General features: G+C 32.2%; 1 protein-coding gene across 1 annotated transcript; it reads right to left on the bottom strand.

Annotated features, from left to right (window-relative positions):
- Nucleotides 1-23,185: 23,185 nt before the first annotated feature.
- On the bottom strand, nucleotides 23,186-23,869 carry LOC115880093. The gene has a single exon (XM_030897224.1). The coding sequence runs from the start codon at nucleotides 23,867-23,869 to the stop codon at nucleotides 23,186-23,188; it is 684 nt and encodes a 227-aa protein (XP_030753084.1).
- Between the last annotated feature and the right edge of the window lie 362 nt (nucleotides 23,870-24,231).

The following is a 24,231-nucleotide window of genomic DNA, read 5'->3' as shown; positions in this document are numbered from 1 at the left end:
AAACATTTTTAGTTTTACACTGGACGCGCGTTTCGCTAACCATGTTAGCATCATCAGCAGATGATTATAAACTAATTACAATCTACAAGTTGAGCGTTTATATACTCGCTCAGTGGGCACCGAGTGGGCGTGGCAAGATCTAGCCAACCGAGTCAGAGCCCACCGAGCGTAACAGTTAAATTTCCGCCACTAGAGTAGTAGGAACAAAGAACTTGAAGGAATTGGACCGTTGTCTCTGTTCATACTATCTTTACATTTATTAATTCTGATGCTTTCATATGCATCTAATTGCCTGTAATTTGAGACTTGTTTAATTATTTTTTAAATTATTAAGATCTATACAATGTTCTTTATCAACAATATGTTCGGCAACGCAAGATTTATCCGGTCTACCATATCTTATCTGAGCTAAATGTTTTTTAAATCTAGTTAATATTGATCTTCTAGTTTGCCCAACATATTTCTGATTACAATCTTTACAAGAAATTTCATAAATACCCGACCTTTCCAGTGGAGGTGTTTTATCCTTTGGATTATACCTAATAATTGTTGTAATTTATTATTCGCACTATACACAAGTTTATAATTGACATTCTTAAAAATTCCTTTTAGACCACGGGATAACTCTCTATCAGACGGTATTGAAAAATATTTTGACGTATCTTTCTCCACTTGAAAAGTCGAATTTTCAGAAATCAATAACCTATACCTACGTTTTCTAATTATTTTTTCAACTAGTGAAGGAGAATATCCATTACACTCAGCTACACTCCGAATGTAATCTCTTTCTATTTCATATCTTTCGCTGGAAAGTGGAAAACTAAGTAATCTATGAACTAAGAAATTTAAACCAGCCATTTTATGTTCAACACTATGATATGATTCATTAGGAATATATCTGCGTGTAGTGGTATTTTTCCTATAGATATCAAATTCCAGGCAATTCTTATTATTTCTAATAACTAATACATCTAGAAATGGTAATCTGTCGTTGTTCTCAATTTCATGCGTAAATTTAATGGAAGGAAAACAATTATTTAACTTAGAAATAAAATTATCTATGGTGTCTGAATGTGTGCCAAAAACAGCAAAAATATCATCCACATACCTAAACCATACTCTTGGAAAATACTCAAACTGATTCTTAGCCTCCACTTCAAACCTGCTCTGCAAACCAATTTTGCTGTGTAACATCAAAGGTTCCAACCCTCAACTGTAATAACTGAATATATAATTCTAAAAATACAAAGATGTTCTAATTATCGATATGCAATAATTTTAGACACCTTTGTGTAATTTTGCCATCTCCATTTGCTATACCCCTAGTCATAGCCCACAAATTAAGGTAAGTCAATATTTTTTTCGTTCTTCAACAAATTTCGATTTAAGAAAAAAGAAACAAAACGTCATCTGGCGTCGTTTTAGTCTTGACACTGCATCCTAAGAGCTTTGCTCTGCAACTTTCTTCGGTGGCACGCCACCCGATTAATTAGTCCGACTGTTACGCAAGCCGCGGTCGCACAATTAGCGTAAACGTGCCTTTAACTACGAATTGTTTTTTCGCACCGAATACGGTCGAGCCGGCCGCGGCCGCCGTTAATTTATTTGATTTTCATTAGAGTTTAATAGTGCGCCGCCGAGTCAGACCGGGCCGCTACTTATTTGGGCGACGAGCGAATAAAAAGCGCTCGATTCGGTGACATTTTCCCTCGCCTGTACCACCGACGTTGCCAAAAGTACTTATTATAGTATTCGTGTAAAGATATATTGATCCAGATTGGACCATTGTCTGCAGGTAGCTATGCAAAGGTCTGTGAATAGATGCGAAATAGATTCTTAAGATATTTAAAATTGAAGTAGTCAATACATATCATTATTTACAAAAAATAAACATGCTCAGTAGATAATTGTTTGACTGAAATGATAAATTTGGGAACTTTTTATTTTTTAAATTAGCCATAAATGTTTCTTCGAAAAAAATGATAAAACAGTTTCTGTTGATCTTTTAGCACAAAAACGTTTCAAATTTTTGATTTCAGTCTATAGTCTGTGAAACGAATAACTTTGAATTTGACAGGTCCCGCGGGCTTTTCTAGTGTTTTCTCTAGTTTTTTTCTAGGATAAGCGCGCTAAACCTAGGATTTACCAAAAGCATTAACTAATTAGGTTAGCCTGGTTATTTGGAGGGTGTCAATGCATTGGTTAGCCTGGTTATTTGGAGGGTCTTAATGCATTGGTTAGCCTGGTTATTTGGGGGGTGTTAATGCATTGGTTAAGTGGTTATTTGGTGGGGTTAGTTGGTTTTTACTACCACTTGCTTTTGGTAAATCCTAGGTTTTACCGCATTTCGGACATTTACAGTAACATATATATATTTAGTATATTTTATATGTAATTTTTTGGATTATATTCGACACTATTTTTTTCATATGACACAACACTGATGAAGGCTGTAATGTTACCCGAAACCAAATGAAAAAAAAAATGAAAAACCATAGAAAACTTAATCAGCATTTTTCCCGAACCTAAATCCCAGAGAAAATCCAAGAAGAAAATCAAAAATTTTAGAATAATTTTACATCTAAAATGGCAGCGATCTTTATTTCATAGCCATCGCTGACGCCTTTTTTTCTATGATATTGTATTATTTGCAAATATAATTTTTCGAACATTGATACTTGCAAAATATGCATATAAATTTTGTGAATGTAAATAATAATACATCACTATTAGTAGATACTGAATGTTTTTTGTTAAATTAGATCGATTTTCAAACCCCCAAATTTAAAATATATTTTACATTTTACCCATTATCTTATGTACCTATTCATTATTTGTATATTGTAAAACATTTGCTGCATTTGTATGGTTCATAGTTTATTTGCCAAAGTATTTATTACTATAAATAGGTATATATGATATATTGTATTTATTAACTGTATATTATGTATATTTCATGTAAACTATATCGTTTTTAAAATACAAACCAAAAATACGAGGAATAATTATGTTTTCCATGTATTCTACAACATGTTTATTGATCCGTAGTATCTAACTAGCGTGACGTCATAAATCTCGCTCCGAGGCTGTTCTATTAGAGACGGCATTAGTCTGATATTTAGAAATGTCAAAAGCTAGTGACATTTTGCTTTTGACAATTATGTCATTTCGGGTTGATTTTTGCAAGAAGAGGAAGAACTGTCACTTGTTTTATTATTTTCCTTTTCTATTTCATGAATGTAAAAAGAGTTACATATCTGATTCGTTCAGGCACTCAATTTAAAGAATATCAGTAACTTTTTTGACAGAGGGATTTTATATTTGCTATGTTGGTAAAAAATAACGGTCAAAATTCAAAGTTATTCATTTTATAGACTATAATAACTATTTAGTCAACGTGTTTAATTTATGTCAATAATTATAATTTAGATTCCAAATATTTCGAGAACCATTACTCCTAGACAGGAGCGGATACAGAAATTCATTTTAGGGGGGGGGGGCAAATGAAAAGTAATGTAGACTATGCTTTTTAGGGCGCCATTTTTTAACCCAAAAGCCTAATATTTAACCCAATTCAGATACCTTACAGGGGGCACGGGCCCCATGGCTCTGTATCCGCCACTGCTCGTAGAGATTTTTACCAAGACACTTTCTTTATGTAATAAATTAATAATCATAAATTTACATTTTTTTTACTCAGTAGCTTTATAGAGGTACGCACTAAAAGTTATTGCTTTTCAAACCAGTTAAAAAATATGTAAGTGACGCCCCCTACAAGTAGTAGTCATATTGATATCGAAATCAAATTTATCATATCAAAATCCTTCCGGACACCAATTTTCATCCAAATATTGACATTATTTCGGAAATTATTTAGAAACAATCGAAATAAAAAAAATTCTACACCCTTTATCTTTGAAACTAAGCATTTTAGAACATACATTTACACGAACTTTTTTACTTATTTTTATCTCCAGAATATGCTGTGAAAGATTCCGGAATAAACAGTTCGGACCAACCTGCATTTTAAATTTAATGCACTAAATAAAAGCAGAAAAATTGGCAACGATGCTTGGAGGTGTAGAGAAAAGTGCGCATGGAGATCGATAGCTTTTCTAAATCGCTCAGAACGTTGTTAACCTAGAAAAAGCTACTCCGGAACGCGCAATTACACTTCAGTCGAGTTAGCTTAACGATAATTAGCATTTCTCAATATTGTCATTTTCATATTTGCCATTAGTATTGATGACTTTTAACCGGGATATAAATGTAGCGTGAAAACTAGTTAAAGCAGGGAAAATCAGTAAACAAAATCAAAATCACTGTTTCTTTGTAACGTGCTTCAAAATCAAACAATTCAAAGAGATAGTATGTTAGACTTTGGTAAAATCGCTTTTACCAAAAGTATCTTTCAATTCAATCCAAAAATAACAGATTTCTACATAAATTACAATATTTAAGCTAGATCATCACTCGCAAAGCATCATATCAAGTGACACTAAATGTAGAAAAAGCACAGCAAGGGTCAAGATCAATTTCTCAAGTTCGTTAGGCAAAGTATACGAATATTTCGCCATGGGAAAAACGGTCTCTTCGTGATCATATGAGATTATTAAGAGCCAAGAGGCGACATATTGTGTTTGATGCCCGCTTTCGTCTCTCTCGAACACTCTTCAAGACACTGCGTTTCTTCCAATACCTCCGAGAATATCCAAGCCATAATTTTAAGCTATCTGGGTCCGAATTCTGTAACTTAGAAAATGCTATATAAGCGCTTTTAGACGCCCAGCGTATATGATGTTAATTTTCGCTTAGCGCGCACTTAACTACCGATTCAGGTATTCTCATCTGACACGCTTAGCGCGTCTTTACCCAATGCGCTAAGCGATTTGAAAACGGCTACCATAAAGGATCGTTTTGCTTGTCGAACTGTCAGTAAAATAGAAAAAATTGTGATTTTGTGCGTTGTCTTGCTCTCTAGTGAAATCTATTTCTTTTTTTATAAATTCTAGCTAAACGATGAGATTTTTACAAATTGTAAGTTTTGGGTTCGATGAAGGACTATTAGAGGTACAATTTAAAAATAATTTTACAAAGATACAGAGTGTTAGGCAAAAATATCAAAGTTGTATTTTTTAAATGGAACACCCTGTATATTACATTTTTTTAGTTTCTACGATTAAAAATAAAGGTAAATTTCATTAAGGTTTATTATACTTAAACCTTACCGTTTTTGAAATATTTTTCAATTTTGTTGAAATTACTGATAAAAATTTTAAGGCTTCATTCCTACAAGGGTATCAAAGTTTTAATACTAAATATTATTTACTGAAGTTTATTTGTCGATCAGTTATTGTGTTGCAATAATAAAATATACTACCTTATACAGAGTGTCTAAAAAATTTATTTTATATAATTATTAGCTTCAAACGGCAACATTGTTTAATTTAAATGGAACACCCTCTATATTTTGAAATCAGATGTACAATTTAATCGTCTATCAAATTGTATTTTTACCTATCTCTTTAAGTTTCCGTAGAAAATGCATTTCTTGTAATTTAGAACTTTATTTATCAATATACCCTGGACTAATGTGACATTTTAGATTATTTTTAGATGTACCAAATTTTTAAAGAAAAAAAAAAAAAAATGTCGATATAATTCGTTTATTTCATTAAAAAATAAAAAAACTGTTTAAATATTTGTTAAATGGATCCAGTTAATATGATTCCAGTATTCAGACTACATTAACTGACTGTTTGCGTTGATTAATAATAATTGCTCAAATACTAAAATAATTTTGTATGGGCATTAGACAGTGTAATAAAGTACACACACCTTAAAAATGATATTTTATTTTTTAATAATGTATTATAACAGAGACTTTTAATTTGATAACTTATTTATTATATTGATTTCTGACTCAAATCCACATTTATTTATAATAATTTATTAACGAACACATTTAAGTATGTAATTAAAAATTGAGTATATGGGCGGAAATAATGGTGTTATATTTAATTAATGGTATACTCTTTTATAAGATTTAAATAGTTTCTTTTTGCATACAAATGGGCTAATATTATCGTTTTGCTAAAAACGATAATATTACTAGTCTATTTGTTGTTGCTTTAAAAACAATCAAAATAATATTGCATGGATATATTGATAAATGGGGTCTAAATTAAAGAAAATGCATTTTTCTACGAAACTTGAAGAAGGATAGGTAAAAAAATGGTATAATACAATTTGATAGTTAAATTGTGCATCTGATTACCGTAAAATATGTAGGGCATTCCATTTAAATGAAAGAAGTTGACTAATAATTATTTAAAATAAATTTTTAAGACACTCTAAGGTAGTATTATTTTTGTGTGCAACACAATATCAGATCAATAAATAAACTTCATTAAATATCTGATGTGTCACATTGTTACCCAGCAGATGAAGCTTTAAAATTACTGCAATACAAACGAAATATTTCAAAACGGTAAGGTTTAGATGACAACAATCAAGTACCTTTTAATCGTAAAACTAAAATGTATTAATAATAATATATGGGGTGTTCCATTCTTTTCCCCTTTGATATTTTATTTATTTGTATCTGTACTTACTAAATTGTAGTATAATAGTAGTAATATATTTTGTAAGTAATATATTTTATAAGTAGTAATATATTTTGAACACCCTGTAGCATTTAACTAAAATATCTTTACATATATCCTTTTTTTCATCTTTAGAAAACTCTCATACCAAATTTTGGTATTGCAACTTCAGAAACAATGGTACAATTTTTGCAGCTTCACAATTTCATTTGTTTTAAACAAATTTAAATATTACAAAACTAATTTTAAGGTATATAACATTATATATAAAAAAGTTATGGAATTTTACATAGATCTAAATAAAATAAGGTGTTGCATTTAAAAAAATATATATCTTTTTTTTTTTTTTTTTATGAAACACCCTGTATATGTTTACTATTAATTTTAAAATGTGTATCTTAACCTTCCCTATAACTTTTATATTAAACATTTTTTTGTAAACCTCGAAACAAATGAGATAATGGACTTTACTCTATCGTTGACTCACCCTGTATACTAAAAAAAATTGTTTCTCCTTATCCTTCATATTCATAACCACTAGAAATGACGTTATGCTGAAAACCTAAGGCTTTAATTTTCTAGGTGGCGTTGTCCCTTCTCGAATGATTTATTTATGATGGCAAGGTGTCAAACGTTACATCATTGAATCCTTTCGTTGAATAATGGATCGTTGTTCGTACTTACAAATGCTTTTTTAAAGCCGGCTAATGATAATGTATTGCGGCCGGATTTTTAACAGTATTAATTTTGTGTGTAGTTTCCCAGGCGGCACAAATAAAAACACTCGACTGGACGTTAAGACAGATTTAACGTGCGCTAAGACCGATTTAATGTTTCTTGTATGATCTTTGAAAAGAACGGTGTGCTTTTTTTCTCTTGAAATCCGTTAGAACCTTTTCTTACTTTCTATTTATACTTTTTTATAACTTAAAATCCGGTCATAATTATAAAAATATAATAAACTAGCATGTACCCGCGACTTCGTTCGCGTCGAATTAATCATTTGTAATGGTGATATGATAAAGCTAAGCAAGAATTTTCATTAACATACAAGCTGGATAAAATATTCTCACATATAAGATATTTCAATAAAAAAAACTGTAATTTTTAAAAATTTCAAAATGTAAAAACAAAAATCAATTATATACGTGTCAAGCGTTTCGAAAGACTAACCGTTTTTTAAATAACAAATATTGTAATATTTGAGAGTCGTTTTCACCCTCTTGAATTTGAGATTCGAGAAACCCCTTCTTACCGAACCTCTACACTCCACAGTCAATCCGTTTGCCAAAATCAGCATTAGAAACGTCAAGCAGTTTAAAAGCAGAATCATTGACCTCATGGTCATATTTTGCAAACACCCTGTATAAATTTTAAAAATCTTAAAATATGTAAAACAACAAAATAAAATATACATGTTAAATTTTCTCAATACTACCGGATTTTAAATAAAAAATATTCTAATTTGAGTGGGGGTTTCACCTTAAATTCGGCAGTTTCGAAAAACCAACTCTCATCGAACAACCTAAGGTCAATCCGTTTTTCCAAATTAGCTTTTTGTCAAGCGCTTTAAGCAGCATCGTGATTAATCAATGACCAGATTTTTGAAATACCCTGTATACATTTCTTAAAATATGTAAAACAAAATAAAATACGTCGAAGCGTTTTTTCGGAAACGATCGTTTTAAATAAAAAATATGGTAATATGCCAGAGGTGGTTTCACCCTCTTGCCGGAACTGGGATGAAAATCCCTAGCCCATCAATTTCCACTACACCCTAGGAGATCAACCTGTATGCCATGGTGGAGGCTTCTTACTTTGGAGGTGGACAGGCAGGTCGTGAGTATGTGAGTCACTTAAGAATTCTATATATTAGTATAAGATTATTTTGAGGGCGTTTTCACCTCTTGGAATTTGATTCGAGAAACCCCTCCACATCGAACCTCTACACCACATAATTGTCCGTTTGTAAAAATCAGCTTTAACAGTTTGAGCAGAATCGTGATTACTCAATGGCCATATTTTATACCACCTAATATAATTGTTTTAAATCTTTTTTTTTTTTTTTTTAAAAAATAAAATATACTGATGTTTAGGTTTCGAAAACTCACCGGTTTTAAATAAAATATTCTAATATTGCCCAAGGGTTGTTTCACCCCCTTAGAATTCAGTTCGAAAAATCGCTTATCGAACCTCTCTACACCCTAAAGTCCATCCGTTTCCAAAAATCAATCAGCTTTTAATGTCAAGCGCTTTTAAGCAGGATCGTGATTAATCTATCATCAGATTTTCGAAACACCCTGTATACATTTTAAAAATCTTAAAATGTAAAGAAAATAAATATACGTGTTTAAGCGTTTTCGGAAGCAACGTTTTTTTAAATAAAAAATATTCTAATATATTATTTGAGGGGTGGTTTCACACCCTTAGTATTTGAGTTTCGAAAAATCCTTCTTATCGAACCTCTACTAAAGTCAATCCGTTTAAGCAGAATCGTCATTTCAAGCATTTCAACAGGATCGTGATTAATCAATGACCAATTTTTCCGAAACCCTGTATATATTTTAAAATCTTAAAATAATAAAAGAAAATAAAATATACGTGTTTAGCGTTTTTTCGGAAGTGACCGTTTTTAAATAAAAATATTGTAATATTCCACACTTTACCCCCTTAGGATGAGATTTAAAAATCCTTTCTTATCTTACGTAAACATCATAAAAGAAACCCTTGTGCAAAATTTCAGCTTTCTAGGGTCAAGGTTTTGGTCTGGGCGTTGATGAGTCAGTATCAGTCAGGACCATAGACAAACTAACAAATAACAAAAGCAAGAATTTTCAAAGGATTGAGGAAGTCAAATTATTGTTTTTGCGCTGGCCAGTTTGGTCAGAAATCATCGCGCAGTCGCACTCGTCAAATCTAACCTAAATAAAACGAAAAACGATTTTGCCTTGAACCATCCTTGAACGAACTGTTGATTCTGATTTTTGGTTTGTTCGGGTTATTACTGTCTTTTATTAGCGTACGAAAGCGAAAACAAATAATTTAATACATTTATTTATGAAGAACATAATAATTACTGTGATTATATCGCTAACGTAGACAAAAACGAAGGTCCTACAATTTCACTGTAAGTTATAAGTCTTTATCTTTTTAATCTTGCACCCATGATTTTAATTTTCGTGCTTTATATTTTATGATAGACTCGAAATGTTAATATTCTTGCAAATTCTTGTGAAAATGTGAAGTTTATGTTTGTTTATATTTGGTTAGCTATTTTAAGATGTTCTTGTATGTTCTATTATTAATATTATAATGTATACATAATTATTTTTTTGTACCTTTTGAAGAATAATGCCTTTATTTCGTTTACCATAACTGTTTTTATCATCTTTTGTTATTTTAATAAAGGAATACGTTTTCGTTTTTTTTTTTTTTTTTTTTTTTTTTTTTTTTTTTTTAATATTTATAATAATGCCTTTATTTCGTTTACCATAGCTGTTGTTTTACTGCCTCTTTTGTTATTTAATAAGAGGAATACGTTTTCGTTTATTTAACTTTTGTTTCTATATCTGTTATGTCCAGAAATTATTGTTTATTTTACCGATGGAAAATAAATTTATTTGATTTTAATAAACGCTTTAATTACTTATCCTTGTCTAAAAACTACAAAATACACAATCATAAATGACATCTCTAATCTAAAAAGGCCAGTTGACATATGATAATAAACTCTTATCAAACTTGTTACCGTTTTGCAGTACAGCGTTGACGCGTCTTGCTTTTGTTAGTTTGTCTATGGTCAGGACAGTCAGATTTATATATATAGATAACTGGTTTCCTTTGGGATTTTGACCTAGTCCCAGTAAATTTTCTGTTCAATGGCGAAGCACTCAGACCTTTTATAAGAGAGTTCTCCAGAGATTTGAAACAAAGCAACTGCAAGCAAATGTAAATTGATTTTTCGAACCTTTAGTAGACGGGTTTTCGAAGAGTCGAATCCAGGAATATCTGTTCCAATGGATGTTGTCCTGCACATTCCTTAAGGTATAAATGTTGTAGGATATTCAAAAACTTAATTTGGCTATAATTAAATGCAGCCCTTCAGGTCTCTGATCTTTCGTTGGTTGTGAATAGGGGATTATTTCAACATTTTATTAATTGTAGGTATAATTGTTTGATAAAGTTCCTTAAATTACAAATGTTTCGATTATTTTTTAAGTTATTGAAGATGCCTATGGTATGAGCGAGGCCACGAGAGTAATTGAGGAATAGTAATAACGAATAGTAAACAAATCATTCATAGTATTTTCAACATCAAATTTAGTAATTTAGAAAAAAATAACCAATCTAGTTCTTCTACTTTACAAATTCTTGTAAACAAATGTGACATCGAATTTACAGCAATGACAAAATCAAATTTCTGCTGGTAGTATTTTGCAGTAATACCTTTCTGTGAGCAGACGTACCATTTTACTAATTTTAAGGTGGGTACACATGTATTAAATATAGATTAGGAATGGTGATAGTACAATTTTAACGCCTCTCCAAAAAAAGTCATATCCCGTGTTCCGATGCACCATACGGTATACCATTTTTTATTTGCTGTTCAATATTAGTTAAAAAAAATGGAAAAATATCATAAACTACTTGGTTTGAATATACACTACTCCATTTGTTTTAGAGAACGATACATCTAGCTAATGATCTGGTCGAGTTTAAAATCAAAGCACAAAGTTTTGTAACCCTGAGAGCCAAAGAAAAACGTTTTTACGTTAATTAAGAAGAAAAATATTATTTATTCGTTCGTTTTTCTAAGCATGTTCAAGATCTCGTTCGAGACCAACTACCGAAGGTATTTTGCAAAGGTTTTGCTCGCTAGTAATTACGTAACTGAGTGTTCTGTCGAAACGGTCCGATATTGACATGGGTCATTATTCTTTGTCTTAAATTACGTTTAGTCATAATTTTCTATTTCTACACCATTTTCAGTCGGCGATACTCTTTCTGACTTTGATTTATGGAAATGTATGAACAAGATGAAAAGAAAAAATGGAAACAATTCGATAATGACCGCGGGGCAATGTAGTTTGCGTATTGTTTATTCGGACATGACATAACTTCGTACATTCCTAGAACTATAATTGGTACTAGGTCAAACAGTAACGATTTGTTTGATGTATTACTTGAATCGAATTGAATAACTAATGGTTTGTAAAACATAACACACGAAAAATACTTTATGCTTCATTTTCACTGGGTTAAGTACTCATAATAAGATTATGCAAGCAGACTTCATAAGCAAAGACAGAAAGACAGTCAAAACAAAAGTGGCTGTACTAACATGCAGTGCTGGAATACTCTGAATGAGCTGAGGCTGCCAGGGTTTAGTATCCTTTTTTGAACAGGATAGTTTTGGAGAATACAACCTAAAAGATTGCAGTGGATCAGGCTAGTAGCCACCTCGAAGATAATACAGGGTGGCGCCTCTCATTGATTAAAATAAAAAAATCTGGTATACGCACTCGGCGGACCCGAGGCAGAATGATGGCAGGGGCGCTCGGTCTAGAAGGCGGTCTCAGCACGAGTCAAAGACGAGCACAGAGAAACTTAAATAAAGAGAGGCACAATAGATTCTATGTTTCTCTATGGCAGAAGGAAATCTCGTTAGTAGGAGTCTCGCGAAAGCCACACAGTTGCTCTCTAAAATCTCTCGGCATTCCTTAACAATCTTCTCTGCTGCCTTTGGTTGACGCCTATTTTGATTTAAATTGTAAATAAATAATATGAAATTAAGCCACAGTGGATAATCGATTTTAGTCAAAGTACCGAAAAATATGTTAAGAGAACTGTAGAAAAAAAAATTCTTTAATGGTCACTTTCCGGGTCGTTTGGCCAGTTCAGAATCGTACACGTCTATTAAAGCTATACGCAGTTTCATTCAGTTTGATGGAAAGTCTTCAAAATTCAAATATATGACTGCCAACCTAATATAAACAGTCATTAGTTTCTATAAGTATCTACGTTTATTTTAATAATTGGGAAGCGATGAAACAAAACGAATGCAATTTGACGTATTAACTTAAAAACATGTCGTTATTGGTATAAACGTGTGCGTCCTTTAAAACAAAGAAAATTATAATGTACATGAAAGATATAATGATACAGACTTTCTAGACACTGTTTTCGCTTTTTTGTCATCATTAGCATAAGAATTATTACTCTAATTACAAAATTATTGATTAATCTTTTTTATCCTCAGTTAAAAATAAAGATTTATTTTTTATAATGTAAATATTTTTGGTAAAACATAAAATATTTTACGTTTTTATGCAGCGGTTTGGAAAGTTGGTTATTTGGTGGGGTGGATAGCTTTGGTTAGTCCTTATATAATTCCTATATTTCATAAAGCCGTCAAGTGCGTCACATCAACGACGTCATACCTATTAACGGCATTTAGTAAGCTACCATTTAACGACGGTTCAATACAGCCTTTACAATATATGTTTACATAAGAAAAATTCGATAAAGGTTGTTTTTTCATTCAAAATTGTAAACAGCCCATCCGTTTTACTTTTTAGAGCACAGTATTCAGCAATCGTGTATTTCTTTATTGATAAAGATTTTCACATACATCTACAACCAGAAATATTAAACAGTTTAACTACAGTGGTGCTTTCTAATAGATTTCGAGATGTCGATTTTTGAATTCAGAGTTCTAATAGCGCGACCACTGTGAACACCAACTCAATTCCACCCATTTTTACCAAAATGCAAGTGTTTCTAACTGCACTTAAGCATTTTTTTCAAGCTATAGGGAAGGTACAGCGACTCGTTGATAAAATAAACAAATAAAGTAAGAGACGTAATTAAATCGTGAGCTGAACGCATGATGTGTACACTTTTCCCTAGAGTACTGACAGAGGTACTGATTGGGTCGACCGGTCAACTGCGACAAATTTGCTATATCCCCTTCCACGTCTCTTAGCACAGTTTCTCGGTTTATCTCATACGTTTGGCAACGTGTTTACTGTTCTCTCTTTATTCAGTACATTATAAACGCATAGTACTCTTCTTACATACGGAAATCTCGACCCAAAACTGACCTTTGCCAGCCCGTAGTATACGTTTATATATCAATTTCTAATTTTGTAATATTTAAAAGATATTTTTCAAACGTGTACCTCTATATTAATGTGGAATATTTTACTCTACACCCTTTAATTTCCGTTAAATTAACGTCAGACCTATCACAACCACCTAGATTTAATCAAATAATAAAGTTATATACTGAACAAGTTAATGTCTATCGAATAAGCTGTACATCAATAGATTAATTACCGGAATGATGCAATTATGTGGGATGCCTTTTACCAACCTGTTTATGAAGCGATAAAGGTACGCAGCGCCGAAGAATGCAATAGTTTGCTTGCCAACGTCACCTCGTAAAACGGCGATTCTACGTCGCAAAAACACCGAATTCAATCGATCGCCTTTCTTGTAAAGTTCGATCTGCGATAATTATCCCTTTTGTGGGCCGATAATTGGAGACATTAGCGCGCGCGATGGCTGTTGATAATCGAATAAAAATAATTTCTACGATAATCTTACGTTATACACAAACAAATAAATATCCGATGCGTACAAGGAGGAATTTTGATTGAGAAAAAATAGATTGGCAAATATATTTATCGTTAATTGAATTAGGTATAACAATTATGGTTTAACTAAAATTAAGAAATCGAGGACTTGAATAAGAAAAAAATATTTCTCTTGTATATTAAAGATCTGTATAGATATCATTAAACGGTTTGTATCAGTGGATTACACGTAATATTAAATATTGGCAAGAATATTTTAGTATACACACAACCAAACTTATATGGAATCACTCTTTATTTTTGACTAAATTTCTTGCAAGGATAAAAATTGGTATACAACTTTAAGATAAGGCTTTTTGTTGTAAATAAACATGATAATAAAGAATAAACAAAAAAAAAAAATTTATTTTCTTTTGAATGTTGTGTTCAGTAGTAAAATCACGGTATCAGTAATTTTTTATTCAATCCAAAAAATTAAAAATGCCTTATGTTAGATTAACATATGTACAGAGGTGAAGAATTATTACTCTTTTGAAGAAGGAATGCCCCAAAGAAACGTAGCAGAGATAGTAGGCCACCCAGGGTGTTGTATCGAAAACATATGCAAGATACTTTGAATTAGGAACACACAAAGATAGACCCAGACAAAGTCGTCAAAGAGTCACAACTGAACAACAAGACCACCTTTTGTGCTAAATTTCTAGAATAAATCCCAATGTTTCTCATCCAGAGCTACAAAGACAACTTCTGGCAGTTACAAGTGTGAACATTTCAGTTGAAACCATAAGAAAAAGGCTTCGTGCACGAGGGTTTTACAGTAGGAGAGAGTTACGGATCCCACAGTTATCTCGGCAAAATAAAATTGACCGGCTGAATTGACGCCTTCAACATGAAAACTGGACAACTGAGAATTGGCAAAAGGTTCTTTTTTCGTATGAGACCAGAATTGGCCTAAGATAGATATCCATAGAATTCGGGTTCTCAGAGCTCCAGGAAGACGAGCGAGAATTCTGGCTGTCAAATTCGTACCAAGATATAAAGGAGGAACTGTAATGTTCTGGGGAGGTATTATACTGGGAGCAAAAACTCCATTGTTACCACTTCAAGAAATTTTAACGGGTCGGGGGTATGTTGATTTGGTGCTAGAACCAATCGTTAGTCTTTGGAGAGTGCACCTCCCCATACCAGCAGAGTGACTAGAGAATGTCTTGAAACGGAAGGTGTCATAGTTTTGGACTGGCCTTCCTATTTACCAGATCGAAACCCTATCAAACACTTGTGGGACTAGCTCAAAAGAAGGGTTAGAGCTCATCGAAACAATCCAGGAAATCTCGCACAGCTTATTGATGCAGCATTAGCAGAATGGGAAAACATACCCCAAGACAACGTGGATAATTTAATAAGAAGCATGTCATCGCGGATAAAAGCTTGCATAAGGGCTAGAGGTGGCAACAAGGAATATTAAAATTATCAATTTTCTTTTTGTTTATGCTTTTTGACCATTAAAAACTTAAATCTTAATTTCGTTTCAGAAACCAAAAAAATACCATTTTGTTTATTTTGGGAACTGATTAATTTTTTTATTACTATATGGATTATTTTTCATTAAAAGTCATTGGTAAGGACTGAGTTTTATTCATAAACACAAAATTTTCATACATCTCAAAAATTATGAAAAATAATAGATGATTCCCTATAAGTTTGGTTGTGTGTAGTTCAAGAAGATAGGCCTTCAAATGCGAAGTTTTTGTAAAAACTTGAATTTTTGATAAAAGTTACTTTCAAAGATCTAAAAACGAATTGTGATATATATTTTTTGAAATTCACCTCCGAGAAGGGGCAAAATAAATAAATAAAATTATTTTTTCGAAATTTCGGAGAAACTGTAAGGACTAGAAAAAAAGTTCAAAAAATTGTTCTAGGGCGTTAAATTTTACATAAAAGTGTCTCTATATTTTTTTTGCTTAAATCAAAATTAATCGAAATAGGATGGCTATAAGCTGGGGACAACTTTTATTGAAACATTTTTTTCAAAGCCCTTACCGTGTCTCTGAAATTTGGAAATAAACACTGTATTTATATTTTTCATCTGTTCTCCGGGTGAATTTAAAAATTGAAATTTATAATTTTCCAAACAAATTCAATAAAAATGTTAAATATATGAGTTTTTCAGCAACATAATATTTTTTTAAATTTCTGCTATCATCCCCTAGCTTCTAGCCAGCCTATCCTAGGTTAATTTTGATCTGAACAAAAAAAGTATAGAGATTATTTCTATGTAAAATTTGACGCTCCACAACTTTTATTTGAACTGTTTTTTCTAGTTTACTTACCTTTTCTCCGAAATTTCGAAAAAAATATTTATTTTACGGGGGTGATTTTAAAAAAATATTTCGCAATTTGTTTTTAGATCTTTCGAAGTAACTTATATCAAAAATTCAAGTTTTTACCAAAACTTCGTATTTAAAAAAAAGGCCTATTTTCTTGGACTAGTAGAGACATTTTTATATTTAACAAAATTTGCTTGCAATTTTTTCAAGAAATTTGCTAAAATAGATTTGGCTTTTATTTCTATTACTATTTTTTATTTTTTAAACAAAAAACAAACACTATAAATTAACCAATAAATTGGTGCAGCAACATATTATTAGAAAAAAGCGATAGCCTCTAAAAGAAAAATAAAAGAGTTTTTTTTAATACAATCTAATAAAAATAAAAAATGTATTGCTCATGCATCTGCAGATGTTAGTAATGTATGGCAATCGCTTCTTTGATTTTAAAGAACATAACTTAAATAAACGTACCATACGTAAAAATTAAAAACAAATTAAAAATGATCACACAGAAAATTTGAAGATTTTTAGTTTTACCTTATTTTACTTACCTTACTGGTAATTACCTTATTTAACTTACTTATTGGTATTTACCTTATTTATAAGTTTAACTTGATATAATGTCATTTTAACAGAACTTCAACGGTTTTTGAAGACGTGTCTGTTTAAAAAAAAACTAAAGTGTTCTCGAATCGTTGCATTTAAATAGTTTTTTCTTTGTTCTTTGTATTTTTTTGCTTCCGACGACGGATAGAGGTATACTTTCCGAAAAGTGAAGCATTTTTTTGTCCGTTAAGCAAATTTGTTTATTAGTAAGCTACTGCTGACAATAGTCTCCGTAGGATTAACGCCCAGCTGTGTTTACAAAAAATAACTATTTTATTTTGTATATTTTCTTACATTGGCGAAATATCCGTAGAATTTTTTTAGAGAAACATATTATTATTTTTATTATAACCTTCGTTAACATTCTGTTTTTAGTAGATTATTAAAAAATAGCAACCGTTCTAATCAGGCCCTTAACCCACAATCTCCTGAAACTCAAACTGGCCATAAAATCGAGGGGAATATAAACATTAAGATACGTTATCGTAATTTTATACTCGAATTTAGTGCCTTCTCCACCAATCTAGAAGAAATCGTTATATTTATCCGAAGGGAAACGGGTGCATAATCACAGCAGTAGCCAGTTTTACTCTAAGTAATTTCGCAACGACGAAAACGCCATTATGGACTTTATATCGCCGTAATTTCATAAGTTGAAACGAGGAAGGCACAATAAATTGGCACTTGTTAGTGTACTATTTGCCTTTTAGTTGTTTTCGTTTAGTTCTCATGTTTATCGGTTATAACGTCAGAATGACAGGTTTATTAACGAGTTGTCGCGGCCGGACTTTTCATCGTAAATCGTTTTTAATTTAGTGCAAAAGTATATCGATCGTACGCGAATAAAGTCGGATAATGCTAATTAGACGATTAACATGTCAATTTATATGGTAAATTGTTTATATGGAACGGGTTTTTATTGATTAAAAACGACAAAAATGGCAGATGGGAAATAATTATTTACAAGTAAATTGGTGTAGAGTAATACGATAACGGAATAATAAAATTACAGATGTATTTATTGATAATTCCTTTTGATCAAGTTCAGAGGAAACTGATTATGCTATCGAGCAAACATCATATTATGCAGTGGCCAAGAAGCATCACAAGTCAAAAGCTCCGTTTCTCCACACCAAACTTCATTAAAAAAAGTTGTGTGGGCACTATGTCCGCATATTTGAAGTGAAACTTGTTACGAACAGCTATTAAATTGAAGGATTTGAAGAATATGTTTGGAAAAGTGTAGATCGTAATGTTGAAAAAGTAATTAATTAAAAATTATTAAATAATTTCATACACTTTCCCAAAATTTGTACTAAAATGTCCGTCTGAGGAGTCCATTCGGGTATCTCTATCCACGTGGCGAGTTTGGTTCCAATCGACTCAGACTTAAGAAAAAATCCTGATGATTTCGTCCATTTAGATGCATCGGTTCGAAAGGTCGAGGGCGTCATCCGGTAGTCCGTCCCCAATTATACTGAAATCGCCCCACGTTTTTCTTCAATATTAAATCCTCAGTCCCACCTTGATGAAGATGTAAACGAAACGTCGTATCCAACTTTGCAGGGTCAGACCGAGTGCACCGTCGCACAGTGTGACGAAATTGAAAAACAATGGACATCAATGATTTTAAATTAGCGAATGTTAGTATTGATGTAATTATCATGAATATTGATAAAATTGAGCGAAAATACTTTTTCAATTTATTATTACAGAGCCTGTGGTATAAGTTTATTTAGAAACAAAAAAATCGCAGATCTAAAGAAATGCTAAAAATAAAACAACATATTCTTACCTAATTGTAAATAATGTTAGTTAATGTAAATTATCCTCATCTCCTACTTTCCACACATATCCATATCATCTAATAATTCCTTCGCTTCTGGATATAGTGAGAAATTCTTTTTCCAACTGTATTTTCGTCTAATAGATGAAATAAGTGGGCCTGACGAAATTAACAAATTATGCAAAATATCTTCCATGTTTTGTTTTCTGCCAATTTTTCTAGAAAAGTTTTGACGGAATGTCCTAAATTCTTTATTTCTAGCTTCGGAAGCTCCTTCGGTCAATTTCCCGATTGGAATCAAATTAAAATTTATACAAATATCTGCACCATATATCAAAAGGATGTGAACACTTGAGGGTTATATAATATCAGCTGTATAAAGATACGTACATCTCTGCAGTGACATTCAAGTACGCACGAAACTTTTCGAAATTTTTTTTCTCATATGAAGTGACTTGAAGGATAACTGCAAACCGATAAATTAGGTTGCTGTCTATACCAGTTATTCGCGAGGTTACTTCGTGATTCTGAAGAAAGTTCTGGCCGTGTTACCATAGTTTGTTGTTCCATGTCCTTGTTTAACGACATCCAATATTATTCCTAGCTCATCTCTCAATGCTTTTTTAATCGCTTTCTTTCTTTCTTCTTTCAACGTTTTGTTTTCGCCCTTTGCCGACCATGACTTAAAATCTATATTGTATGCAATATGAAGGATACATTCCATACATCTTATCCACAAATGAGGGGTTGAAAGTTTTTGCGCCTTCATTGGAATCCGTATCGACTAACGCAAAATAAATACCTCTGCAGAATGTGAAATAAAAGCACTTTTTTTTAAGAATAGCAAATATTAGCGTGATGTAAAGTGTGATATATGTTTTATGTTAAGAACATTTTTTTTCACATCGCAGAAATCCGCCCAACATGGCTTATATTCAAAATCGACTGCGTTCACTGATGCTCGGATGTTTCCTTGACTAATTAGCTTAGCGAAAATCTAGGTACAATCTCTCAATCCCTCAATCTGGAACTGGGAACTGGAACATTTGGCAGAATAACATTTTTTTTTTAATTTTCAGGTGGAAAAGTATCTGGATTTTCCGGGGGATTTTCGTTATTAAAAGTTAGTTTAGAAATTAGAAATATTCGAGAATGTTGATAGCCGAGCTGACGAATGCTCTTAATAAAGCGGATTTTTGCGATGTGATGCAACTTTTCTAGACATCTAGCTTAAGCTTAAAAAGTTCCTGTATTTTTTCCAAAAATAGTTGAAAACTTTTTAAAATGTTTTTGATATTATAATAATCGTGTTATATTTGGTTTTATTTGTTTTTGTCAAATAAAAATGACAAATAAAAATATTTTTGAAGGTTCTACAGTTTTTCATTTGGTTTGTTAAAAAAAACGAAATATTCTAAATTATTTTTTTGAAAGCTATATGTAAGCTAACTTGTTATTTTATTACAAGTGAGCAGATGCCTCCCAAAAGTGAATTTTAGGAAATGAAACTTACCTTTGAAAGGCACCTGAATATATTTCTCAATACTAAGTGAAATTAATACTCAGATATGAGTACTAATCGAGTTAACTGTAACACAAATTTGAGTAAAAGTCACTCAATAAAAGGTGTACTTGAACTCAACACTTAGTGAGTTCACTCATTTTACAGTGAATAAATTATCAAAATCGATCAAAATCCTACTCAAGGTAAACCATAATGAGTAAAAAAGGAGTCTTTCGTCTAATCTCGATTGAGTGAAAACACTCAGTGCTTTTCACTCTGCGAATTGAAGATTCACTCAGTTCTGTAGAGTGGAAATTTCACTCAATCGGGTGTGGACAAAAATTGAGAGTAAGTATTGAGTGAAATCTGAGTGAAATTTCCCTCATTTTTTTTACAGTGTAACAATTCGATATTGAAGAAAAATGTGGGACGATTTCGGCATAATTGGAGACGGGCTACAGGATGACGCCCTCGACGTTGACGTTTCGAACCTATCGATGCCTCTAAATGGACGAAATCATCAGGATTTTTCTTAATTATGAGTCGATTGGAACAAAACTCGGCACGTGAATATAGGCATAAAATAATTAACTAGAAAGAAGTGTCAACTCTGTGTTAAATCGTGGAAACACGATACGCCACCGAAAGCCTTCGTTGTCGTCTGGAGAACTAATTTTCCAATTGACAGGTTGACATGATGGCTTCATTTTTATTTCCGTTTCCGGTTATTCAATGGCGGGCCCTCTTTCAGTTTAAATGTATTTCGTTCGATAAATAAGAGGTCATCACTGTTTAACAGATCCATCAACCTAAGTGGATCAAAGATGCGCTCCGCTAGCAGGTAAATTATAAAATTTAAATATGTACACACTCATCCTGAATCGGCTGATTTATGTTACCTCGTTCCGAAACCGACTTCGATCACAAAAACGTATTTTCAAGAGATGACGTGATGCCGCGCTCTCGTAATTTGAATATAAAATTGCAGTTGAGTCTATGTAATTAGACGGTTAAACTAGAGCCTGAGGCGCTGGAACAACACCCAATAAATATTAAAATGGGATTAATTGTTGGGTTGGTGAACCGTAAACAATATAATGGACGAAAAAGAAGAAATTGCTAGGTTTAGAAGTTTTTTTTTGTTATGGTACTAACGGGATATTTCGGCCATTACCACACACGTTGATCTTGTATTTTTATAGGAATAGGAAATATTTTAATATTTAAATAATACTTGATTATTTGTTAGCCATCTAATGTTTCAAAACAAAATTAAAATCACCATTTAGAATCGTATTGCTAGCGATAAAATATCAAATAAAAATTTCGAACATTACTTAACATAATTTAATTAAGAAATGGTAATAAATTCCTCAAATAGGGAACACATAAACTACGCTTTGCGTGTACCGCTACCGCATTTGTAATTAACGAATATCTTGGGTAATAAAACGCAGCGCAGCTAAAAATATCTCACTCCACCTGTTCGGCCAGACGGACATACTATATGGTACTTATGTTCGTATATTGTAAATTTATTCAATTCAAAATTCAGTACGAATCGTTTGAATTTCTATTAGGAGTATACATATACCAAAATGTAGTTTTATTTTACTTCTACTCTTGTAGAGGTAAATAAACTCTAGGTTAATTTAAATCTAGAAACAGAATTTGAAATTGAATTTGAATAATGAAATTTGTCTTTGCTTATTGCTTATATTTGTCATTTTCGATTTTATATTTTTTTCAAATTTAACTTGGTCGTTTTCAATTTTATTCTAATTAAACAAAGTTGCGATTTTCATTGCAATAAAATCTGAAAACCACTGCACAGTCGGAATCAGAATGGCCTAACAAGAATTTTCTATTTTTGGACCATTTGCAAAAGCAATAATATCTTTGAATAAAAAGATTAAGTAAGGAGCATATCAAAAAACTTCAGGTCGAGCGCGATGGGGACCTAAAATGGCTGACTTAAATTTCGGTTTTGTCAGTGCCGTTCTAATTTTATTCAAAACGTGTAAAAATATGAAGTATGGTACTCAGTACTTTGTTGCTCAATTTTACATTGTCAATAAATGTTAGTTGTTATTAAAATTTTTATAAAAATATATAATTCTAATAAAAATAGATAAGTTATAATAATTATTTAATGATAGAAATATCCGATACGCTACTGAAGCAGGTAAGTCAAATTGCCATATCTAAATTCTTTGAAAAGTAGTAAATGAAAAAATGTTAGTTAATTTAAGTGAATTTCATAAATGATCGGTTTACTACACGTATGTATATTATATAGTCACTATTACTAGTGAAAAGTTATTCCATTATTTCCCTCGATTTTCGATCGACACAATCAACTATTATGTCACTGTTAATTTAAGTATTTTTAATAATAGTTTAAAGAATTTTGAATTTTTAATAATATAATAAGTATTTTTTATTATTAGTAGAAAAATTTCTCTCAAAAAAATTGCTTTATACATTTAATACCTCTAAACAACTATCAGTTGTAGAATGAATCTTTTTCTTTCTCTGCTTATCCATTAATGGATGTTTGCGACCACACTTTCCATGGCTTCCCTATCTCTTGCTGTGTGGATCAACGTCTGTATGTTACTAATTCCTGTCCACTGTCTTATGTTCCGCAGCCACGACATTTTTTTCCATCCCAAACCTCTTCTGCCCTCGATCTTGCCCTCGATATTTATGGTTACGCATGACGTGACCCTGGTATGCGGTCTTTCTTTGTTTTATAGTATTGAAGAGAGAACGTGAACTCTATTAATACGTCTTAGTACATCCTCGTTTCTTATCTTGGCCGTCCATGGTATCTTGAGGATTCTGCGGTATATCCACATTTCGAAAGCTTCCAGTCTGTTTATGGCACTTGCTTTTAGTGTCCAACTCTCCACGCCGTAGAGGAGTACCGACCAGACGTAGCATTCCACAAATCTCAACCGAAGCTCAAGGTCGAAATCGCTACAGGTGAATACTTTTTTAAATTTCAGGAATGCGCCCCGGGCTTCCTCGATTCTGTACTTAATGTCCCTGTTAGATGACCAGTCCTCGTGAAGCCAAGCTCCCAGGTACTTGAATTTTTCGACTCGTTCTATGAATTTTACCCGTGCTGATTGGTGCGAGTATAGGTTTTCGATACATCGGATGTCTTTCTGGTCTAAATCCAATCTCCTGAGAAGCTGCATAAGTTTATGATGTTGAACGCTATCGAAAGCTTTTTCGTAATCTATAAAACATAGACAGGCATTCTTTCGCTGGTCGTAGCAGTTCTGTACTAATATCTTCGTCGCGGCCAGTGCTTCCCTGTTGCCTAACCCCTGTCTAAATCTAAACTGTGTGTCACTCATGGCATCCTCACATCTTCCGTACAATCTCCGATGTATTATTCTCAGGAATATTTTTAGAGAACGACTCATGAGACTAATGAGTCTGTGTTCTTCACATTTTCGTGCGCTGATCTTCTTTGGTATAGGGATAAAAGTTGAAGATAACCATTGTTCCGGATAGTGACCAGTGTCATATATTCGGTTAAACAACTTGGATAGAACTGCAATGCCTCCATGAATAAATAATAAATAACATAAAATAAGCTCAGTAAAGACCGACAAATCCACAAAATTTCAAATCAAATTCAAATGTTTAGTCAAATGAATCGTTAAACAGAACTGTCAAGGATTCTCACCTAAGGTCCCCATCTCCGTCTACCATGCATGAATGCATGGATAGCATTATACTCCTTCCTGAAACTTTTTATTGAAAGAATAAAACTAACTTCAAG

This window comes from Sitophilus oryzae, unplaced genomic scaffold, assembly GCF_002938485.1.
Source record: "Sitophilus oryzae breed Bouriz unplaced genomic scaffold, Soryzae_2.0 scaffold_1068_pilon_pilon, whole genome shotgun sequence".
In the NCBI taxonomy this organism is placed as follows: Eukaryota; Metazoa; Arthropoda; class Insecta; order Coleoptera; family Curculionidae; genus Sitophilus; species Sitophilus oryzae.
The sequence above is the reverse complement of the archived record's forward strand: the minus strand, read 5'-3'. Positions and strand labels throughout refer to the sequence as shown.